This window comes from Haliotis rubra, unplaced genomic scaffold (genome assembly GCF_003918875.1).
Source record: "Haliotis rubra isolate DU_JTF1 unplaced genomic scaffold, ASM391887v1 Scf1032, whole genome shotgun sequence".
Classification (NCBI taxonomy): Eukaryota; Metazoa; Mollusca; class Gastropoda; order Lepetellida; family Haliotidae; genus Haliotis; species Haliotis rubra.
In genome coordinates, this window is record NW_025764929.1 from 245,982 (window position 1) to 270,324 (window position 24,343).

The window sequence follows — 24,343 nt, forward strand, 5'->3', positions numbered from 1 at the left end:
AATCAGTTGCTGTTCGCGAATAAATTATGAATCATGATATTCACTTTCGCAGTGAACATTGAGTTCATACACCGCTCCAAGTCAATCAAACTCAAATGGCCATTAGCGTCACACCCTACTGGGGTTTGATATGAACGTAAATGTCAAGATCACAACATGTTTTTGTCGGAAAGACAGGAAGGCGATATCGTAAATATGATTATGAGTTATTAGGGATATAAGTTTGCGTAGCTCGAGGCGATATGTCCTAAATATGTTGATTGATGATAAGAAAAAAGAAGTAAAAGTCGAGACAAACCAATGATCAAACCACCTGAACAATTTAAAAGTCACATTTACCCGATGACAGTGAAATCTGTCGCCAGGGAGAAAAGCAATGGAGCGAACACATCGCCCTGCAGCGACCCTTGCAGCAACGCAATTTACTAGGCCAGATGTACCATTACGCTACTTTACTTACTGTGATTACGAACTCGATGGAGCATAGCCAATGGAAAAGGCCCTGCAAGGGTGAACAAATGGAGTGGCAATTTCTATAATGATATATACCACATTAAGCGAGATATATACTACACACGGATCGATGATAATGGTTGATATTAAGTATATAGCTGTTGTTACTACGTATTTATATAATTATAAAATATTTTGACAGATACTTACCAGCGAATATGTATTATTTTATAGAATATAATTATATATTTTTATGGTTTATAATTTTTATGTAGCCTCACATTAACTGAATAATTATCTCAAAAGTCAAAACATAGCTATTATAAGCATACTCTTTAATATATATGTTTGTATTTACTATGGTGTGATCTGTAATACTCATAAAATATTTTGATAGTTATATACTGATTGAATAAAACCCATTAAAGGCCCCTTCATATTTCATATTTGTTTTGATAGATGATTGGTGATCACGCATGGTTGGCAACCATATCTCGGTCCCTGTCTCCCTCTGACACCATTACAGACACAAGCGGGCTGGAGATAAGTCCTGTATCGCCTGACCAGGATATAACTGTCAATACACCTGTAAGCTTGCACCAGCCAGTGACTGCAGTTATGATAGGAGGACCGAGCATGGTGGAGGAAAGGTGTATGTAATATTGAACTCACACTGCCTTTAGATATGGAGCATTTGTGAAGGAAATCTAGGTGTTCTTTGTGTCTTCGGTGGAAGGACTAGTATTTCAAAGAGAGAGAGAGAAGGTTTTTAACTTTGGGAAGATGGAGTGGTCGGGAGATGCAGATTTGAATTTGGGTTCAATTCCGAGTGATGTTGGATCTGGAAAGGTTGTCAGTGACGTAGGATGTGATCTAAACCAAAATGAGGAACGTTGTGATGGTGAAAAGAAAACTTGTCCGGAGGAAGACATGTCGTCCAGTGTTGATATTGAGGTCATTAACAAGAAAGATGACATTAACCCTAGTCATAAAGAGGATGAAGTTAGTTCCGGAGCATCTGTGAATGGAAACGGCAATCTTTCGAGGAATGAAGGCATGGACGTTGTCGCCAACGTCGTTTCAATACCAGAGCAACACTGTGAACAAAATGACGCGAAACACGATGTAGAGGTGGATGCCAAACCTGAGTTGACGGAAGCCCCACTTGAGACCAACAACGACACCGAGAAACAATGTGATCAAGATATTAACGGGAATTCAGCCACAGAACAAGACAATAACCTCTCTCTCAACGCAGCTCCAACATCTCTCGCTAAACAAGAATCTAACGGCGTTAAGAAAACCCCAATCAAGAGAACTGCCTCTATACCTACAAAGCTCCCTCTCTCTCGCAATAGCTCCCGAACGTCAAGCGGTAACTCTTCCCCAGCGAGCCCTGGTGCAAAACCTCTGTCCAAGAATACCAAAGGGAAACAGGAATCTTTGCTCAATGGGAATAAATCGACTGACGCTTCAACGTCAGACAAAGCGAACGGCAATGCTTCACCAGACACCAGCAAACGTGTTCTCAAAAGAAAACCGTCGAAGTCGAAACTGCCTGTAAGCAGTGGAACGCCATCTGATGTACCAAACACGTCTCCGTTCACAACACAACCCCCTGTACCCGGGAAACAAGCGCCACTTGAGAAATGTCCACCATCACCTGTAGATGTTAACTCAGGTCCGATCCGGAAAAAGTCAACATCCAAGCTTCCTATCGCAGAATCCCCTCAACCAGCCCCTCCTGCTACATCCACACCGGACCCAAAGGGGGGTCCAAGTGCTCCTTCAGCACCAGACATACCCCCCATCACTCCCAAGAACGTTACCCAGGCACCGAAGAACGCCATGACCCCAAGAAGGATCATTGAGGAAAACGAGGCTTGGAAGGAACAAGTCAAACAGGTAGGTGTTTAACGTTACTTTCATATATATATATATATATAATGTATAAATCCACATACACTAGAACCAGATGCACATGTCGATTTTGAACGTTTACATTTTTACGTATACCGCACTGCACAAACTCCTGTTCGTATGAATTAATGACATGCAGATGTTGTATCGGCATACAAAGAAACATCATATACGCAGTTGCTTTGACAAACGTTTTGGAATATGACATCATAGCTCAAAGAGAATTAGTCGGGCCAACATTGTTTTGATTTAAGGACTTATTGTATGATAGTAATGCCCTTGAGCTTTTTAAACCCGTGAAGATCCTGGCTAGAATTTGTCTTCAGCAACCAATGCTTAGCGTAAGAGGCGACTAAGGGGATCGGGTGGTCAGACTCGCTGACTTGGTTGACGCATGTTATCGCATCCCAATTGCGAAGATCGATGTTCATGATGTCAATCACAGCATTGTCTGGTCCAGAATCAGTTACTTACAGACCGCCTTCATATAGCTGGGAAATTGCCAAATGCGGCGTTAAACACCAAATAAACAAACAAATTTGTGTTTTTGTAAAGATTCTACAAACAGTTACTTGGGATGAGGGAAGTGAAACAATTCTTCAAATTCAGTAGATAGTACGCGTAAAATATTTGTCAGAATGAGCGACCACCAGGGAACATACGTCCAGTGCCGTAACAATACGTTTGTTCAGTGCTCACACTATCAACCACTGGTTTGCTTACATGCACAACTTGTTTTACAGACCGCCACAACATAGCTTTAATCTGTCTAAAACTGCTATGTAAAACCCTTGAATACTTGTGTGTGTCGACAGGGACAGAGTTTGTCACAAGAAGAACTAGAGATAAAGCTACAATATTTTCAAAGTGTAGCTCAGTTACCTCAACACTTATCCTTGATATATTGAATTTTTAATCCAAACGCGAGCAACAACTATATAACTGTATACACCATCATGTCCAAATAGCTACAGGCAAAGATTAAGATTAAAGTAGCTCTACATGTGGCCTTAAACTTATTCTTTCTGTTAGAGATCAGATTTTAATGAGATTTGAAACCTCAAATTCATCAATCAGAATGGATCGTTTTTCCACATTCTTATCGAACACAGTGCTGGGTGTTTGAACCAGAAAGCGTCCTGGTTCACGATCCGTGTTCATGAACTACGATTAAGTGCATCGTGCAGCTCAGTGCGAGATGTGACTGCTATTGTTAACATATCCCTATCACGAAGCTCCACTGATGGTACAAACACAGTTAATGTAAGAATAACTGTGCGTACCACGAATACATTAGATAACAGTATGTGATAATGGCACATGTACAGGCGGCAGGGTGCACACTACTGGTGATAACCTGAAACCCAGGTAGAGTTTGGCCCTCTCCATCACCTCGTCATGACACCTGTGTCTACTAATAACAATCACAGACTTATCTGAAGTATTTATACACTACACTGTGTATATAACAAACAACCTTATAACTACTGACTGACTGACTAAATTTGGTTTTACGCCGCTTTTACCAATATTCCGGCAACATCACGGCGGGGGACACCAGAAATGGGCTTCACCGTGGTATTTTTCTGTGGGGATTCGAACCCGGGTCTTCGGCGTGACGAGCCAACGCTTTAACCACTAGGCTACCCCACCGCCCCACCTTATAACTAACGGACGGATATTACAAACTGTTTATGTGGTCACGGACACTTGCTTTATATTTTAGTCTAACGCATGCAACAAAGTACGGTTATAACGAACACCAGTTCGGTATAACCGTAGTTTAATGTTTACATTTTCAGTATGAGGGTCAGGTATATTAGGCTGATATTACGGAGAGGGACAATAAGACCCACGTCATACTGATGTAACAATACTTGTCGGTTTGAAAGTGAAAGTGTTGTCACTTTACATATAAAGCAAGTGTCCGTCTTTTACTTATGAGCCCATTTCCTGTGTTCCCCGCCGTGATATGGCTGGAATATTGCTAAAAGCGGCGTAAAACTAAACTCACTCACTTTTACTCATGACATCAGGTGTTACATGACAACTGAAATGAAACTTGCATGACAAGCCGATTCTTTCAGATTACTGTAGTTGATTTGTTCATCACAGACAAAATACTGTGACTATGTGTCCCAGTTCACCCAGCTGCAAATGGGTACCTTGTGCGGATGAGGATGTGTGATAACTCGCTGCGCCTAACAGGCTGCATGAGTTGAATACTCCCCAGGGAGCTGAGTTGGTTAAAACAATGCCAGACAAAAAAGACATCCGTTAATCAAGGGAACACTCCAGCGCCTTGAGCATGTATTAGTTGCATGGATATGCGCTACTTAAATATCCTATAATAAATGATAATTATAATAAGAATCGATTGAATATAGTAATATAACAAAAAATCGTGTGATCCGTAACATATGTTAGTAGTATATGTATCGCTGTATTGACCCGGAGCAGAGGTCATTAATAATGATCCCTACTTAAGAAGTGATTTAACATTGCCCTAGATATATAATCAATCCCGGAGCGATCATGTCTATTTTCTCTTAAGCAACTATGTTCTACCGCATTTTTTACATCGTGCTGGTTACAATTTTTTGCTTTTGAATATTGATGACTATCTTTGTACAAACATTTGACCTGTACGTCTTTGGCGTGTTTGTATTATATTCGTGGATTTTATTTTGATAAAGCGGTCATATTTATTACATTTGGTTTTCATGTTCATTGTACACGTGGCGTCATGAAACAGTTAACACGCCTTCCATATGTGATCTAATAGCTTTACAACGTCATTATGATAAATTGTGACTGATGTTTATGATCATACACGCCAAGCATAAATTAAGTAACCCAAATGACGTCACAGTTGCGCATTCCGCCTGGGGTCCTGCACTGGAAGACCCCTGGCGATAGGTTATCTCCCGTAGGTGAAGGCAATGTGTGAGACCTCATGGTATCTATGCATTATCTAGGTCAAGTCTTGGCACAGATTGTGACCAGGATTTGTCGGTGGTTTGTAAATAGCTCAGTACCAAATGTGACCAGGATTTGTCGGTGGTTTGCAAATAGCGGAGCACAGTACAGATCGTGACCAAGATTTATCAGTGGTTTGTAAATAGCGCAGTATCGATTGTGACCAGGATTTGTCGGTGGTTTGTAAATAACGCAGTATCAATTGTGACCAGGATTTGTCGGTGGTTTGTAAATAGCACAGTATCGATTGTGACCAGGATTTGTCGGTGGATTTGTAAATAGCGCAGTATCAATTGTGACCAGGATTTGTCGGTGGTTTGTAAATAGCGCAGTATCAATTGTGACCAGGATTTGTCGGTGGTTTGTAAATAGCGCAGTATCAATTGTGACCAGGATTTGTCGGTGGTTTGTAAATAACGCAGTATCAATTGTGACCAGGATTTGTCGGTGGTTTGTAAATAGCACAGTATCGATTGTGACCAGGATTTGTCGGTGGTTTGTAAATAGCACAGTATCAATTGTGACCAGGATTTGTCGGTGGTTTGTAAATAGCACAGGATCAATTGTGACCAGGATTTGTCAGTAGCTTGTAAATAGCACAGTATCAATTGTGACCAGGATTTGTCGGTGGTTTGTAAATAGCTCAGTATCGATTGTGACCAGGATTTGTTGGTGATTTGTAAATAGCCACGTTTACATTCTTTGTCATTTGCTTTGCACGAGCACAGGTGGCACAGTCGTGTGTAGAGGTGCGGTTTTGGTGTGCCAGGCACCATTGATGATATTGATAGTGAGTTCGAATCCCAGGCTCGCCAGGGTTATGTTTCTACATTTGTCAGCGTAGTATCTGCGCTCCTCAGCTTCACCTGCAAAACCAAGCGGACACGCTGTGATAAAACTGTAATACCGTCACACCAGAAGCCGGCTTTAGACCATACTCATCACCCCTTAGACTAACGCTTAGTCTCTGAATATATACAGTTTTGATACTAACAAACAAGCTCATTTTAATTGAAAAGGAGCCCCAGGGAGACAAGATATTCCCTGAACCTGAGGAAATCTAGACTTGCTTTATTTAGGGCTTTAGCACTGCAGATAGGCCTTAGCAGTTGGGAAAAGAAAAAGTGGTTCAGGGACTGTAAGACAGACCCCCTGACCCGTGAAGATCCGGGTTAGAATTGATCTTCAGTAACCCATGCTTGTCGTAAGAGGGGACTAACGGGATCGGGTGGTCAGGCTCGCTGACTTGGTTGACACATGTCATCGGTTCCCAAATGCGTAGATCGATGCGCATGCTGTTGATCACTGGACTGTCTGGTCCAGACTCGATTAATTACAGACCGCCACCAAATAGCTGGAATATTGCTGAGTGCGGCATTAAACAACCAACCAACCATCCCAACTTTCTCTCAAATTATCAAACTGAGTCGATTGATTTGTGGGGTTGGGTGATTATTTGGAGTCAAACCTGTCTCATCGCTGAACGTTTTTTTTTCAAATTGGTCAGTAGGCCGATATCAGCCCCTTTTTACATATCGATTAAAACATATTTGAAATTCTATATGTGTTTCCTAGTTCCATGCGTGTTGAATAAAACCTTACGAAAATATACCTCTATGTCATAATGTGTCTACATAATGGAAGCAGCGTTTTTATATGAATGTGTCTGTTTCCTCTGTTTGTTCGGCTGTTAAAGATAGTACGGGATTATTTCCATCGATCTAAATGCAGTGTGGACTGCTCTAGTCTACATTGAAAGATACAAGCCTTGTGTGTCAGCCTGAAGTCCGCCTTTAAGAACCTAGCATAACACGCGACATATGCCCAATCACTGCCCATCCTTTTACAAATATCACATGTTAAATCTGAATTGTAATGATAATACCTTGGTAGTGCAATATTCCGGGTAATAAAAGTGAACGAAATCAGATTTAAATGAATCCGAATATTATCGTCTGGGGGTGAAATCTCCACACAGCGGCCCTCGAGCAATCATATCAGCGACTCCCATGGCTATATATGTATGGTATAAACCTTTATCGGCTGCTGTAATTGACAGCGGAATGACATAACGCTGCGTGGAGCCTTCCTGTGGCGATCCCAGCTGACAACAGGGCTGCTCGCATTTGGGTTGAAGTAGAAAGATATATGGTCCAGACTCTTATGCATATACACGCGGTACATAGCATATAGTAATGGGCCTATCCTGTAACAGCGGGATGAGCCATCACATCAGGAAAAACTGTCGATGGATACGTTTATTTCTTTATGAAGTAAATATGGATGACTCAAACATTAAACATCTCTCACAAACGAAACCTAACATCGTTGGTTCAAATCCCGGTTTGCCCTGGTTATGTTTCTCGATTTATCAATACTAGACCTGTCTTTGTGGGTTTTACTAAAGTGGAAAAGGTCGGAACGCCGTTCTTCCAGCATTCCGTTCCTTAATCAAATACTACGTTGTGTCAGTCTGGTTGAGAAACACGTTAAAGTATAAAAATACCGAATCACGATTATCCGCTCAAACTGGGCGTCCAAGTATTTGAATGGGTCTCTGAAAAACAGTGATGACACCAGGTGTTCGCGAAAAGGGATGCATGTACTCATAACATTTGCATGAAAATGTATTTGCTTGTTGACTGACGCCACACAGCAGTTTTCCAAATTACAGTCAACGTCAAACATGGCCCAGTGACCGTCGATGTCAAACATGGCCCAGTGATAGTCGATATCAAACATGGCCCAGTGACAGTCGATGTCAAACATGGCCCAGTGACAGTCGATGGAAAAATATGCCCAGTGATGGTCGATGTCAAACATGGCCCAGTGACAGTCGATGTCAAACATGGCCCAGTGACAGTCGATGTCAAACATGGACAATTATTGTCAACGTCAAACATGGCCCAGTGACAGTCGATGTCAAACATGGCACAATGACCGTCGATGTCAAACATGGCCCAATGACAATGTCAAACATGGCCCAGTGACAGTCGATGTCAAACATGGCCCAATGACCGTCGATGTCAAACATGGCCCAATGACAACGTCAAACATGGCCCAGTGACAGTCGATGTCAAACATGGCCCAATGACCGTCGATGTCAAACATGGCCCAATGACAATGTCAAACATGGCCCAGTGACAGTCGATGTCAAACATGGCCCAATGACAATGTCAAACATGAACCAATGACAGTTATTGTCAAACATGGCCATGCCAAATATGACACAATTACATCAATATTATAGCCAGGTTGCCATCTCAATCATGATCCAATTACATTCAACATGACAGTAAGTGTCTAATGAAGCCCATTAACTGCTAGTGTCAGACATGGCCCAGTGACAACGCCATGACCAACACAAACACAAACACAAACACGTACGCACACAAGCATTCACAAACACACACACATTTTACTGAAGAAATTGCTATCATACCACGATATAGCTTTTGCCACAAGAAGTGCGTTATAGGTATACATATATATATATAAATGTCATGTATATACCGCTAGGTTACATATCTTACAGGGACCCGTGGAGGTCCGGGTTAGAATGAACCTTCAGTAACCCATGCTTGTCGTAAGAGGCGACTAACGGGATCGGGTGGTCAGGCTCGCCGACTTGGTTGCCACATGTCATCGGTTCCCAAGTGCGGAGATCGATGCTCATGCTGTTGATCACTGTATTGTCTGGTCCAGACTCGATTATTTACAGACCGCAGCCATATAGCTGGAATATTGCTGAGTGCGGCGTAAAACTAAACACTCACTCACTCACTCTTACAGGGATGTTGACTGTGCCTTTAGTAAGGTTCATTCAGATTATTTTCTGAAACAAAACGGTGGCATTACATCGAGATGCCACCGACATTACGAGATCGAAATGGCAGTAGAAGTAGCAGTCTTGCCAGTTTCTTCAGACGGCTGTGTAGCACAACACAGACTAATATTTACTCGCGATCTTACGTCACAGGATTCCTCAACAACCCTTTTTAATGTGACAATATCGCTGAGGGTTTGTCTGTAACACGTCTAGAAATTCATCTCGATAATATAGATATTTATTTTTGCCATTCTTAAATCTGTCATCATTCAGCATGTCAATACAGCCATTTCTAACTTCCTTCCCCAAGTCTTGTGTTGATGTCAAAGTTGTTTGTTAGCACGAGCTCGTGCAGTAACCATGCAAGTCTCAAATGTCCATGGCATAATTGAATTGACAGCCTCGCGATAAGATGTCCCATCCACCGCGAGATATTTCCCTATCTGTCGCGGTATTTGACACCTGCCGACCCCTGACCCCCATTGTTGATTAGAACAAAAGACAAATGTTTGTTTTTCAAATCATCGCCGCGAATCAGTTTGTTGTGGCATTGATGTGCATTCCGGGCCATATTACCTTTCAAGGCTCCGCACAGCGTCGGTAGTGGTAAGGAGTTAGGAGCAGACGCCGAACCTCAACAGTCAATATCGTCAGTTTATGTTGAACCTCAGTCTCCGTTCTGTTTGCTAACTGTTTCGACAAGTACAGATTCCTGGATTACAGAATCATGTTTGTTTCATGCTTTGATACAATTCCTGCCATATTTGCTGATATGTGTTATAGCGAGGTGTAGTGCTATATGTCAGACGTTATGTCGAGGAGCGGCGCTGTTTGGAACTGGTACAAATACCGCAGGTAGCATATACAGGTAGGTACCATGTGTATGCCATCCCAGTGGTAAATCTCAGTGAACGCGGTACATAATATTAACATATGGCGTCAATTTATCTCGGATCTCCCTTCATGCAGTCTGTTAGCGTTATACAGAAATAGCCAATCGTTTCTTCTTTGAAACCGCAGTATTTGAATACTACTGTAGGCATATGTCAGAGAATAATATTTATCGAGTGGTATGCATTGATTTCTCGTGCTGTAATCGATAATGAGCGAGGTAGCATTGGCCAGGCTGTATCTGACCGTCAGATGTCGCGTGACAGCTTGCTTCATACCGGAAATGACATATGGCGTATGGGGATATTTGATTGACTGAAAAGCTTCTCGGTATATAGTTCGTAGGCTGTATATAAGTCGTCGATATTTCTGATCAACTGATCACATGAGAGTCTTCAACAATCAACAGTGTACTTGTCACAATCTGCATTGAACCCTGGGATGGGCTGTCGCGAATCAACATAACTCAGATAATATAGTATCAATTTCCATTCAAATATCCATCTTTGTATAATGATAAACGCTAGGTACGGGCTGGGGATTGATGTGTTATGGCCCGATCGAGCGTAAGATAATGCTAAAGCTATATCATCGCCTGACAATCATCTGCGCAATGTAAAATTCATATCCTGGGTATGGGCCTGGTAATGCTATCGAAGCGCCCTGGTCGATGGAGCATCCATGTCTACGATAACAATACAGTGATAAGCCTTCATCCTGCTTATTCAGCGATTCGTTCTCGTCTAGATCGATACGCTTGGTAGGGGTCATACTCCGTCCTCTACATGTAGGCATAGGTTGTCTTGATATGTTATCTAGCATGTGAACACTACCCGTATCTCAGTGATAACGACACCCGTGAAGAATTGGTCTGCATCAACCCATTCTTGTCGTAAGAGGCGACTAACGGTATCGGGTGGTCAGGCTCGATGACTTGGTTGACACATGTCACTGTATCCCAATTGCGCAGATCAATGCTCATGCTGTCGATCGCTGGATTGTCTGGTCCAGACTCTATTATTTACAGACCGGCACCATATAGCTTGAATGAATGCGAATGAATGAATGAATGAATGAATGAATGAATGAATGAATGAATGAATGAATGAATGAATGAATGAATGAACGTCCCCCGCTGTCTGTGAAACACAATCTCCCAGGAAACCAGCCAGTGCAAAGTTAGCGGACTTTTGCAATATGAGTGAGGAACTGCGACGGGGATATTGACAGACATATGCAAAACTTACCTGAATTGCGTCCCTTGCATATTGGCTGGCCCTCATAATGTTTCTAGTTGTGCTGCACCATACCATTTTTCGTGGGTTTCACCACAGTAGTGAAAACCCGAGACCTTAGTTTAAGGAACACGTCGTGACATAACTGGAATACTGCCAAAGGCGCCGTTAGGGCGATGGGGTAACCTAGTGGTTAAAGCGTTCGCTCGTCACGCTCAAGACCCGGGTTCGATTCCCTATATGGGTACAATATGTGAAGCCCATTTCTGGTGTCACCCGCCGTGATATTGCTGGAATATTGCTAAAAGGAGGTCAGGTCGCACAAGAAATGTATCCAATATACAACAAGAATTGTCAACATTGAAACATGTCCTGCTCTAAAAACAAAGCGGCGTAAAACCACACTTACTCTCTCATTCACTCAAGGCGCCGTTAACTCCAACTAACTGACAAATGATGTTTGCACGAGACATTCAACAATGCAGTGATTTGATTGGTCATTTTAAACAGGTCGTGGGCATCGGATGTCACAATTGACATATAAAAAGTCGCAGTTTAGTCCTGAAAGATATGTGTGTCCCTCTTGATTGCATTGTATGCTACTTGTGAGAACAACACGCTGATCAAAGATTCAGAAAGTTGTTAAACAAACTAAAGACAAACTATTTTAACAAATATTTACCCAAATTAATATAACCCAACTATCTGTAACCCAGCTGTGACGCTTAGAGAAATATTGTTGATATTTAAAACAGGTTTGAACAACGAACGTCCTGATTCGTGCGTTATCTGTTATCGCCTGAGCAGCTGTTGCGCGTTGTTTAACACATCACGAGTATTTCAACCCTGATAATACCATGTGGCCATGTCATGCCAGGTCACGATGATATATTGAAATATGTGTAACATTAAAATATTGCAAAAATATTTTTGTAAGACCTTCTTCATAAACTGTAAGCACAGCAATATTTGCGAAGCGTATATATGGGAATATTAATTTCAATTACCTCTCGACCACTCGATCCCGTTAGTCGCCTCTTACAACATGCATGGGTTGCTGAAGACCAATTCCGGATCATCACGGGTTATAAAAGTCTGGGTCAGAGGATGGTGGTGCTGTTTACATACAACAAGCCACTGCCACTACTGAACTCCCACAGGTACAATGTATTACACATGGAACACTGTCACATAATGAATAACACTGTCACATAATGAATAACACTGTCACATATTGAATAACTTGTCACATAATGAATAACACTGTCACATAATGAATAACACTGTCACATAATGAATAACACTGCTACTACTGAACTCCCACAGGTACAATGTTTTACACATGGAACACTGTCACATAATGAATAACACTGTCACATAATGAATAACACTGTCACATAATGAATAACACTGTCACATAATGAATAACACTGCCACATAACCACAGAACACTCCTTCCCTTTAAATAAAGTCATAATGGATACCATGCCGTATATTTGCATGTTTCCACCAGTAACAGATCAAGCCAACGGTGGTCCTGGGCATCACCAATGTAATTTTTGTTTGTTGTTTGACGACGCCCTCCACCGTATTCCAGTTATATGATAAAATTTACGCAATTGGGATTAGTGGTGTTCCGATTAATTGAAATAATCGAAGATTGGTCGCAGTGACCAAACGACCAAGCAATTGATCACATTTTCTCATAATCGAACATAAACGATTTTGGAACTACTGTTTTAGTCTTTGAAATACTTGACAATGGAACGTATCTTAGAAGTTGTCATGGCCTGAAGTTCACTTCACTATCTGAAAAGTCATGACTGAATATTTCTCTAACACTCCAGGACGTTTATGTTCATGATATATTAGTCATCACTTTAAAGTAGCAAGTTGCATCATGTTATAAATACATATCTGCAATAACAACCTGGATAGGAAATTCTGAAAAATGAGGCTAACCAATTTTTTTCGATGATTGTTCGTTGGTAATGAAGCAATCATCAATTGTGAGATTTCAACCTATTCCCAACAATAATTGGGATACCATGACATGCGCCAACCCAGTCGGTGTACCGGACGACCTGATCCGTTCAGTCACCTCGTACGACAATTATGGGTTGCTGAACACCTGTTGCACCGCGAACCTTCTCTTGTTTGTATGTTGTTTTACGCCGCACCCTGCAGTTTTCCAGCTATATGGCAGCGGTCTGTAAATAATTGAGTCTCGACCAGACAGTCAAGTGAATGACATTATAAGCATCAATCTACGCAATTGCGATGCTATGACATGTTGGTCAACAACGTCAGCGAGCCTGACCACTCGATCCCTTTGGTCGCCTCTTACGACAGGCATGGGTTACTGAAGACCAATTCTAACCCGGATCTTCACGGGTTGAACGTTCACTTGTGATACTGAAGTGTATGATATAGTTTCGAGCCTTTCTCCCACATTAAACTGACATTCTTTGGTGTGAAGCTGACTTCACTAAATGACTTAACATTCTGTTTGATTCTTAGTTCCAGCTATTCAAGATGGCGATGTCAGAGACTGTGAACTGTGACCCACGGACCCGTTTTCTCCGTTGTCTGTTCTGCACACATCTTTTCACCATGAACGGTCGTGAACCCCGGATGTTGGGCTGTTGTCTCAACGCAATCTGCTCTGCGTGCGCATCAAAGCTGTGTCTTGAGAGCTCCTCGCACCTCCGCTGCCCCGTATGTCGACAATCCATTACCCAGCCTAACGCCAACAAAACAGACGAGTCCATTGACGTCATCGACGAGTCCGTTGTGGATGGAGGGACAGTGGATCTGCCTGTTGAGCTGATAAGGAGCAAAACCATGGAATTCCAACACATCCAGAAGGGGATGACCTTTCCGTGTTTGGTCTGCAAGAAGACACAGTCCACGTGGTTTTGCGAGAACTGTGATGGATACATGTGTGACGTATGCCGTGACGAACACAAGGAGGACACAAAGACGAAACGCCACAGCACCGTAGCGGTGACCAATCTGAAGGCCAGACAGCTCAAGGACTTTAAACAACATTACTGCAAAGATCATAGTTTCTCTAAGGTTACACTGTACTGTACCACATGCAAACAGGTCGTATGCAACATGTGTATTCGAGACGGGCATGACAGAGACACACACAATGTTCTCACAATACAAGAAGCCTTCGGCGCCAGGATTAAGCAGACTGGGAAACTGTTGTCTAAAGCACGAAAGAAGCACCGACATTTGACAGACTACGGCCAATCGTTGAAATTGAGGTCGGACAGCAACGTTGTGTCTGAAGCAACCGCCAAAGAGAGCATCAATGAAGTATTCGACCACCTCATGGATGTCATGCAACGTCGTCGTACAGAACTGTTGGATGAGGTGGAAGGTGAATCGTCCACGCTTACAACATCTGCGACGGTGGATACCGATTCTACCGACTGTCGCCTGTCCATGCTCAACACAGCGACCGACTATGCAAAAGAGTATAAAACTAAGGCCGACAACGTTGAGTTCTTGCAGCTCTTCCCGATGGTGTCCAACTCCCTCAAGAACGCCCTTGACATTCCAAATGGCCAAATTCACAACTCACGACAGGGTGTTGTATTCTCTCCCTGGAATCTGAATATGGTGGAGACGTTGTTGAAGACGGCGGGGCAGCTACGGGTTGTCACCTACAAGCCGACAGGACGTAAGGGACGAGAGGAGATCCAGTTGAAACCATCATTGCGCCCAGAAGGTAGGTGCCCTCATCAATGTACTGACAAAAGTAACTATAGGATGGTTGGTTTGTTGTTTAACGCCGCACTCAGCAATATTCCAGCTATAGTTCGGCGCTGTGTAAATTATCGAGTCTGGACCAGACAATACAGTGATCAACAGCATGAGCATCGATCCACGCAGTTGGGATACCATGACACGTGTCAACCAAGTCAGCGAGCCTGACCACCCGATCCCGTTAGTCGCCTCTTACGACAAGCATGGATTACTGAAGATCAATTCTAACCCAGATCTTCACGGGTAGTAATTTATATACATGTATACAGTTCTGAATTGACACGGAATTGATTAAGAACCGGAAAGATCTGATATGGACTTTACATACCTGCCATTACGATTATGGTATACAACACAAACCACTTGTACTTGAATTAAAAGGAAAATCACGCTTCAAATTCAAGAGTACCATGCATCTGTTATTAAGTACGTTCATGCCCTTCGTCATTGCTCCTGCAAATGAACGTATAAGTCTAAGGCAAACTTTAGATATATCATCAAAATTTATAAATAAGATACGGATTCAGGAAGCCTAGATGTCATCTTCCCACTAAAACCCAAGTATACTCTTTCTTCAAAAACATAAAACGTTAGTCCAATAGAATACCTCAAGAACCGATTCCATTTGGGACTGACTGACTGAGTTTGGTCTTACGCCGCTTTTAGCAATATTCCAGCAACATCACGGCGGGGGACACCAGAAATGGGCTTCACACATTGTTGTACCCATGTGGGGATTCGAACCCGGGTCTTCGGCGTAACGCTTAAACGCTTTTACAACTAGGCTACCCCACCGCCTCCCCATTTGGGAACATAGCTATAAAAATTGTATAAACTGACCGTTGTAAATCAGCGATGTTTGCCTGGTTAGCATGCCCTTCCCTACCGATAGCATTCGCATTTTAAAAAAAATTCTTAAACATACGAAACAAAGTACTACTCATATTATTATTAAATATGAAGACCAAATGTTATTCAGGGCTTGTGTATCAACCGAAATTTAAGAATTTGGGAAAATAAGACGAATATTATTTATCCGTGTACATGGTCCATACGATAACCTCGGAATGGGGAGATAACAAGTTATTATCCAAAGAGGAGAATACATCTGTTTATCAGTCATTCGGAACCGACCTAATACAAAACATGACAACATCCGTGTACGAGCATATCTATGTTCTTCGTACAAATTTATCATGGAACTTAGGGGCGGTCGAGTAGCCTAGTGGTTTAAGCGTTCACTTGTCACGTCGAAGGCCCGGGTTCGATCACCACATGGGTACAATGATCGAAGGCCATTTCTGGTGTCCGCTGTCGTCGTGGTATTGCTGAAATATTGCTAAAACCGGCGTTAAACTATACTCACTCACGAACTCATGAAACTGAAACTCTGTTAGCGTGGCTTGATCCAACTTGTACATTGTACATAGAACTAACGAATTGTTTCAGGGCATGACCTGGATGTGACCACCACCATAGAGGAACAGGGCAAGGAAGTCAAGACAGTCAAGGACATCGTCTGTGAGTAACAAACACGTCAGACGTGGGAAAACCGTGTCAGATCGATTCAAGCTTGAAATAGTCTCCGCACGCAGAAAGCCAGTTATCCCAATGAGGACCACTTAAATCTCTGACGCAATACGTTATACGATTATCGCTGTGAATGATGTATGCGTGTATTGTAGAAATTAGTCTGTACAAGAAGCGCATTGCTAAGATGACTAGGATAGACAATGTAATCTCCTTTTCTCGAAGCCCTGGGACTTATGAAAACGAAACGAATTTGACAAATGTTAATAGACATTGCCCTTCCTTAAATGTACGTATTGGTATCGATTTTGAAAGGTCTTCTCGTGTCGGAACAATTTGTGGTTTGAATTATATCAACTAATTACATTTTTATGGGATTGAAATTCGTTCTTGGCTCTGACCTACACAACATTCAACCTAATAATGAGGGAAACATAACTGTTCATAGCATGCGTCATTCCTTGAATAATGAATATCTGTTTCAGGTTGCCATGACGACCGGGTCATCATGATTCCAGCAAGTGAAGACAGAGGAGCAATCCGAATAAGCTGTAAGTATAAATTTGTTTACTGGTTAAGTTATAATTCAAGAGAAAATACATGTAAAGGGAGGTAATCAGACACAAAGTGCACAGTTTTGAGAATACGTATTATTACATATATATGTAATTTAAAATAATTTATTTGCTGTAAGTTGAATAAACGCAACCCATATATGTTCGTAATATATCTATCTATATCAAACTTATATAATCGTTTTGTTAGCACTAGTGGCCCCGTCACCGTAAATCACCACATAGAGTTAAGCCCACACATAATTAGCGGATTCCTTTGGCAGAATACCAAGATTCGCGTCAGTTTCATTCAATCTCTGCGCACGCATCTCCATCCTGGTTCTCATGTATTTCACCAGAGAGGAAAACGTCAACGAACAATAGGCTAAATTGTTTCGTTAATGGGAAGTCGTGATCTGAGCATGCAAATAATTAACTTGTATTCAATCAAAACCTCTCACCCATTGACTTTTTTTCAGGCCCTAGACTATCATTCGATCTCCAGACACTTCACTCAGATAGGACAGTCACACCAGAGGGCGTAATGGTCAACTACGCTCCTGAGCGCCCCCTACCGAACACCGGATGTCGTCTGCGCGCCTACCCCGGATCAATGGCGGACACGGCTCTGGACGGGACCGGATTCATGATGTGGGTTGTGAAAACCAAGGTTCACATTAAACAGCGTGTTCCTGATAACAAGATGTTATTTGAGGCCGCATTGACTGGTACTCCCGTAGATGCTCCCCTCAGTCAAAGAATTGATTCAAGCCTCGTTTTGGCTGGATGCGATCTTCACCATGACCTTTGCATCAAAATCAAATATTGCTGCAAAAATCTGGCGCATTTTTGTGGCTGCAAGAACGCCGTTGGTGTGAGCACAGACTTCCAGTTTGGCATGTTACTTGATTTTGATCGTCGTCGTCTCCACGTTCTTGATTTGATCTCCAACACGGTTGTAAGTAAAGCCGAGAGGATCAGTGTTCACAAACCTCTGTGGTCGATATTCTGCGTTGGGAGGTACACGTACGCCGACGTCAAGCTAGAGCTGAACACGGCCGACAAGGTCAAGGTCACACCAGAGCTGTTTCAGTTGTTGACGAAAGTTGTTGATCAAGAGAGAGCGCCGAAAAAATAGGATTAGGACGGACAATGTAATCATGTTTACTCGAAGCCCTGGGGATGATAATATGTTTATCGAGTTATCCGTCGTTCGATACAAGCGAAGTGTCAGAGAGACCGATATATTTGTCAGGTTAGAACTCTTTTATGGTTGGAGTTTCCGAAACAAGTAATTCAATAACATCAAACATGCCAGGAAGAATATGGCAACGAGTACAGTACTGCTACAGAACTTGAGTATCCGATCTGTAATCAGCTTGGACTGAAACACACCAACAACCAAAGTTATTAGGTTACCCAGGAGAGTACAACTGTAACAAAACCTGGTGTATGGCACCACGGCATGATTCAGAGATATAAATTAGATTATTCCTGGACAACCTGCAGTGAGCTCTCTCTGTCTCGAATTTGACGAACGAAATCTTACAGTTCGAGATATAATGTAATTCGAGATACAAACCTGTTTCCAAAACATTTTTCAATTCTTCACTCTGATTGTTCTCGCAACATATAACACCATCATTTCAAATACCAGGTGATCTACACTTGTCAAATGGTCTGCTGTGAAATGAAATTAGTCACTTAGTAGTGACAAGTTTTAGCTTAACAATCTGTTACGATCTAGGGGACCATTCCATAATCGCTGGATGAGGGTAGTGACACCCCACCCCCCAAAAACCAAATGGTTATTCCCTAAATATTGAATATCGAGGAATTCGAGAAACGCAGTAATAACAATTAGACCTTGACCTTTAGTAGCATGACGTACCATGCGTATCTCGAGATGATCATGAATTACCAGTTAAAGTGTTCGAGAGTTGTCAGGCCAGTGTATTAAGAGCACACTTCTGATGTAAAATATCATTGAATATTTAGTGACGACATATTCTGTTTACTGGAAAGTAAAAACATATAATTTTCTTTCAGATATATATTATTCCATGCTAAAATAGTTACTATTTCTTTTACCTGTCCTAATCTGCAAGAAGGTATTTTCAGAGTATGGTCATGAATATATATTTTACAACAGAACAATTAGTTTACTCTTTCGTCAAAATATCAGGCGAGGTGGCCATGTTACTTGAGCCAAATATCATCATATACTGTAAAGGCTCTTTAATGTGTGACTGGAGAGATTTGATATTTGCTATATTTACTGTATAAAAGTGAGACAAGTGATTCAGTACACTGCGGGCTTTCACGGTATTCATGCCAAATATTTATTTATATTTTTTACATGGCATTGAAATGTAATGATAAACATATTTGTACGGCGAGTGGAAATGTATTTAACTCTATTGTTTGCGTGAATGATTTATACAACATTAAGATGTTACCTTTTCTTATCAATATCCAAATATGATTAGGTCGGACGATCGTATTTCGTTTTTATTGCGACTTTTAAACCACTTCAACCATCATACAAACGTGGAAAGAATTATGTAAAGATATGTTCGATTTGAAAATCAAGACTCAATCGTAATGAAATCAGATCTAAGTTCTCTGGTGATATACTAGGGTGTGCGGATTCAATGACAGATCACGTTTCTAAGGGTTTCAGTGTGACCAGAAAATCGTCAAAAGAATTGCATGAGTGGAAGTCATCAGCTGTTTAACTCGAGAATTTACGAATCCCGTCAAACCCATCGTTTGTCTTCCGCTTCAATGGGATAAATATCCGAAACGAAATTATTGTCTTAGTCACGTGGGGAGTACTGTTCCCAGGGCCTCCTTTCACAAAGCACTAAGGTGATCGTAAGTCACTAAGGTAACCTTAGTGCAATGTTAAAGAATGGGTGGAGAGCGCATGGATCAGGGCCTCCTTTCACAAAACAACCTTTACTAAGGTTAACCTTAACTGCCATTCTTTAACATTGAACTAAGGTTACCTTAGTGACTTACGATCACCTTAGTGCTTTGTGAAAGGAAGCCCTGGTCAGCATGGCTTGAGAGAACGGGTTATGTCAAAAAGTGCAACCGAATTTAACATGGAAATGGGTGATGTGAAAGCAGACTTTCCTTCAGTGGACTGTCATAATATTTATTGAATTATTTATGGGATCGAGGCTGTCTCTCTTCACACAAATGTTTATTAACGTCTAATTTAAAATTGCTGTTTGAGTGTGCATGTATCGATATGTTTATTGTAATGGGTACAGCGCAACGCCCGAGTATTTGTATATATTTCAATTATATTTCGTTATATTTCTATACCAATAACTGCAATGCAGAACATGGACTGTGAATATGTCCATGTGTGAGAATATATGTACTGTTGCGTTGCCTTATAGTGTACGCTCAGGATGTACTGCAGCCTTATAGTAAATACACCAGGTGTATTATTTGATGATTGCTGTTATCTCAACTTGCTATCAAAACTTTGTGCAAGAATTTATTTCAAAGAAGTATGCCTAATTTGAAGTACACATATACAAAGAGGTTATGAAGGTAAATTGTGTGATCCATTATTTTATTATTGTTCATATACATTTTTCTTAGGACGACAATTTAGATGTGTTTTTACTACCGTGTGTAAAACGGATGGTGGCGCTCCATATAAATATATGAAAAATGCCAACAAATGTTTATATTTTTTAAACTAATTTGATTACCATGAGATTTGTGAACTAATTCGATGACTAGGGATGGTGTGAACTAACTAGATGACGAGGGGTTTTGTGAACTAGATTACTGGGACAGTTGTAAACTATTTAGTTGACGAAAAACCGTGTTGCGTATGCGCCAGCTCCGAAAGGGCTAATGCAAACTGCAATTTTTGCCAAACCAGGTTATCTATATTGCAACATGTCACGTCATTATATTTGATAATTTAAAAAGGAGACGATTTTGTGATATAGACTGGGACAGGGACGTCCAAACACATGGTTCACAGGTAGTTTCTATACGCGTAGACGCGTCACCATATAGCCTGTTACGACGGGTCATTTCTACAGTTCACTTATATCAGCACAGCCGTTTATTCATCCATGATACACCAATTTGTAAACGGGCATGCAGCCATTAATATTTTTCAGGTCTTAACCAGAGTTTTTGGTATGTCGCAAGGTGATGACAATAATATATACTACTCAAAATAATATAGCCTACTCGAAAGATGTTAAATCACTCAACCCTTTCACACTATATATAATAGTTATAAACACTGTTGTGTCGAATTTGAAGGGATATACATACATGAATACTTCTGAGTTATTCGAGGTTCGATGAACATGTTTGTGATGATCCGTTAGAGATAAACACCGTGCCTATGCTCCTGCATTTAGTGTATACGTCATGTCAATGTTACATTACTGGGTGTACACACAACATGTACGCGTACAGTACGCCTTTTGATGTAACTTGTGAGAATGCGTCATGGTGAGAGAAATAAAATATTTATTTTCAGAAACAATACTTGTCATATTTTCATACATTTGTAGCAACCTATACATTTCCAAAGTTGCCTCTAACCAACAAGTAGCACAGATGGGTACCCGGAAGGAATGGAATGAGCCATCGGGTAACTCGGACATTGCCTGTCATAAAATTTTGCTTTATTCAGTGTCCCTATGGCAGTTATTTTGCCACTACCTCATGACATCTTTTTAAATTTTCTGTGAAGAAAATGAGGTTCAACGCGTGATTACTACTCGTGCGTGTAGCTAATTTGTACAAATCCCAGAACTAATTCCTGTTTTCCGGTGGTAGCCATGCCCAGACGTGGGTATCCCACTCAAATACAGTATACTGATTCAGAGCCAATTTGAGCCATCGCGATAACAAATAACATATTTCAAATTCGCTGTGGTATGGTCATCGTATCCCAATTACGTAGATAGATGCTCATGCTGTTGATCACAGGATTGTCGGATTCAGACTCGATTATTTAAAGACCGCCGCCAAATAGCTGGGTGCAGCGTTAAACACCAGAAATGGGTTTCACAAGTTGTACCAATGTGGGGAATCGAACCCGGGCCTTCGGTGTGACGAGCGAACGCTTTAACCACTCGACTACCCCACCGCACCCCGTTTGTATGAGAAATCGGGGGGTATTTTATCGTTGTGGAAGGATGTTATAACCTACAAGCATTACGAAACGCGTAACAGACAACATGCATTGAAACCTAGGTGCAAAAATCTTTTATGCTTTCATAGAGAGAAAACAATTTATTGAAATATGCTACGATATGAATAAATAGAATTTGTTAATATACTGAACAACATTAGAAACGCTCCACACTAAAATGCACCGACGATGCTCAGATATCATGGGTACATTTCAGATATTTCGTATTATATGGGTGGTGCGTTTCTTATGTTGTTCAGTATATATATACATTGACAGGAATGTATTGAATGTGAAAAGAACGACCTTTCTTTTCTTCAATATATAGTTTGTGAATTGTAGGTCGGATGGCATACATTTCCCACATAAACTAGTACAATACAAACGTATACTATACCTATAATTACTGTAGTACAATTACCACTTCATGGCAAAACCTTTCTCCGCTCGCTGAAACCTCGGATAGCATACCACAGGTGAGTGCAATGTGTGACCCCATACTGGTATGTCGGCGAGGAGCTCACTGAAAGCACCCAGACATAATTCACAGCCTCTCCCTGTAACTTCGCTAACACACAGGTGAATGCCAGTTCATACCAACATGATACCCAAATGCTTTTGCAATCACTGCAACCATCATTAGCTCTGAAAATCCCACTACATTCCTCTGCAGTGTCACGCACGTGCAGAATGTGGAGATGCACGTGTTCCACGATGTAGTCGTGTGTGCTGTGTTGCTCACTAACCCTGTGGGGTACTTCTCTTGTATGCACGCGAGAATGGAGATAGTATTGACATTTAAGGGAACAATATATTTAGATTAGATAACTGAAAACGCATAGGATGACGTAACAAACAGTCACGGTTCTTTCAACATCACTGTGTTGCGCTCAGGGGCCGTGTTTATAAACATTCTCAGAATTGAAAGTTACTCATAAGTAGGGCTGCGCAATATAACCGGTTTACCGGTATTTACCGGTTCAGACATGAAAACGATACGTATTGCGATACGCTGATCGAAAATCGGTATTTTGATATGCATTCGAAAAACTTCGTAACACTCGGAAATCTTCGGATATTTCCGTTCTTAAAATTGTTCCTTTCCTTGTTTCATTTGTGCCAAACACTATTTACATTTTTATTTTGTCATGATTAAAGGTTTTTATTAACGCCTAATCAAGCATTGTGATTTTGTTGCGTTTTTGCTTATAAATCAAGCATTAACCACCCGATCCCGTTAGTCGCCTTTTACGACAAGCATGGGTTGCTGAAGACCAATTCTAACACTGATCTTCACGGGTCATTAACGAAAGGAACACTGGTATTGTTATTATGCTGTACAATGTACCGTAAATTTATACGGCAGAAATCTTCTCATCAACATGAGAAATTGGTGCCAATGAACATTGTTCATCAACGAGTGATTGGAATGCTGTTTCATACATGGTAACGAAGAGGTCTCATCTTTATTGGTGATGATCAACTATTCATGCAGCCCATTCCCCTAACATATTCCGATGAGAACCAGTAGTAAACTGTACCCTATGTGATGGTAGGTAAACAACAGCAATTGACTATGCATGTCATCGTTGTGTCAGAGTACAACCTTTTCGCCAGCACATGGTATTATCCAATGTGACTCACATTACCACATACAGAGATTTCTTATGATTTTGCCAAGAATTCCGCCTCTTTCTATCTATTGAGACTATGGAGATTGATTTTGGGCAATTATTTACCTGACGCTTTTGCTTAATCAAGATGTACTTGCCATCAAGGTAGTTGTTGATTTTATTACATGACTTGAACATTTGGTTATGTGCTCATTGTTCGTGCCCTCATGTTCAAAGGGAGACAATAGCCGTGAGTATTCTCCCTTTATTGTCTTCTGGCTGTCGTAAACTGCTGTCACTATCACAGACATGGAAACGGGATATGTGAGTGAACTATAAGCTCAGTAAAAGTCAGCTACAAGAGAAAATAT

The 24,343-nt window shown here is 41.3% G+C and overlaps 1 protein-coding gene across 1 annotated transcript; it reads left to right on the forward strand.

Annotated features, from left to right (window-relative positions):
- Window positions 1-943: 943 nt before the first annotated feature.
- LOC124273160 lies at window positions 944-21,702 on the forward strand. Its single transcript, XM_046708382.1, has 5 exons — window positions 944-2,358; window positions 13,828-15,049; window positions 16,537-16,608; window positions 17,103-17,168; window positions 17,651-21,702. The coding sequence occupies exons 1-5, from the start codon at window positions 1,237-1,239 to the stop codon at window positions 18,307-18,309; spliced, it is 3,141 nt and encodes a 1,046-aa protein (XP_046564338.1). The 5' UTR covers window positions 944-1,236; the 3' UTR covers window positions 18,310-21,702.
- Window positions 21,703-24,343: the final 2,641 nt, after the last annotated feature.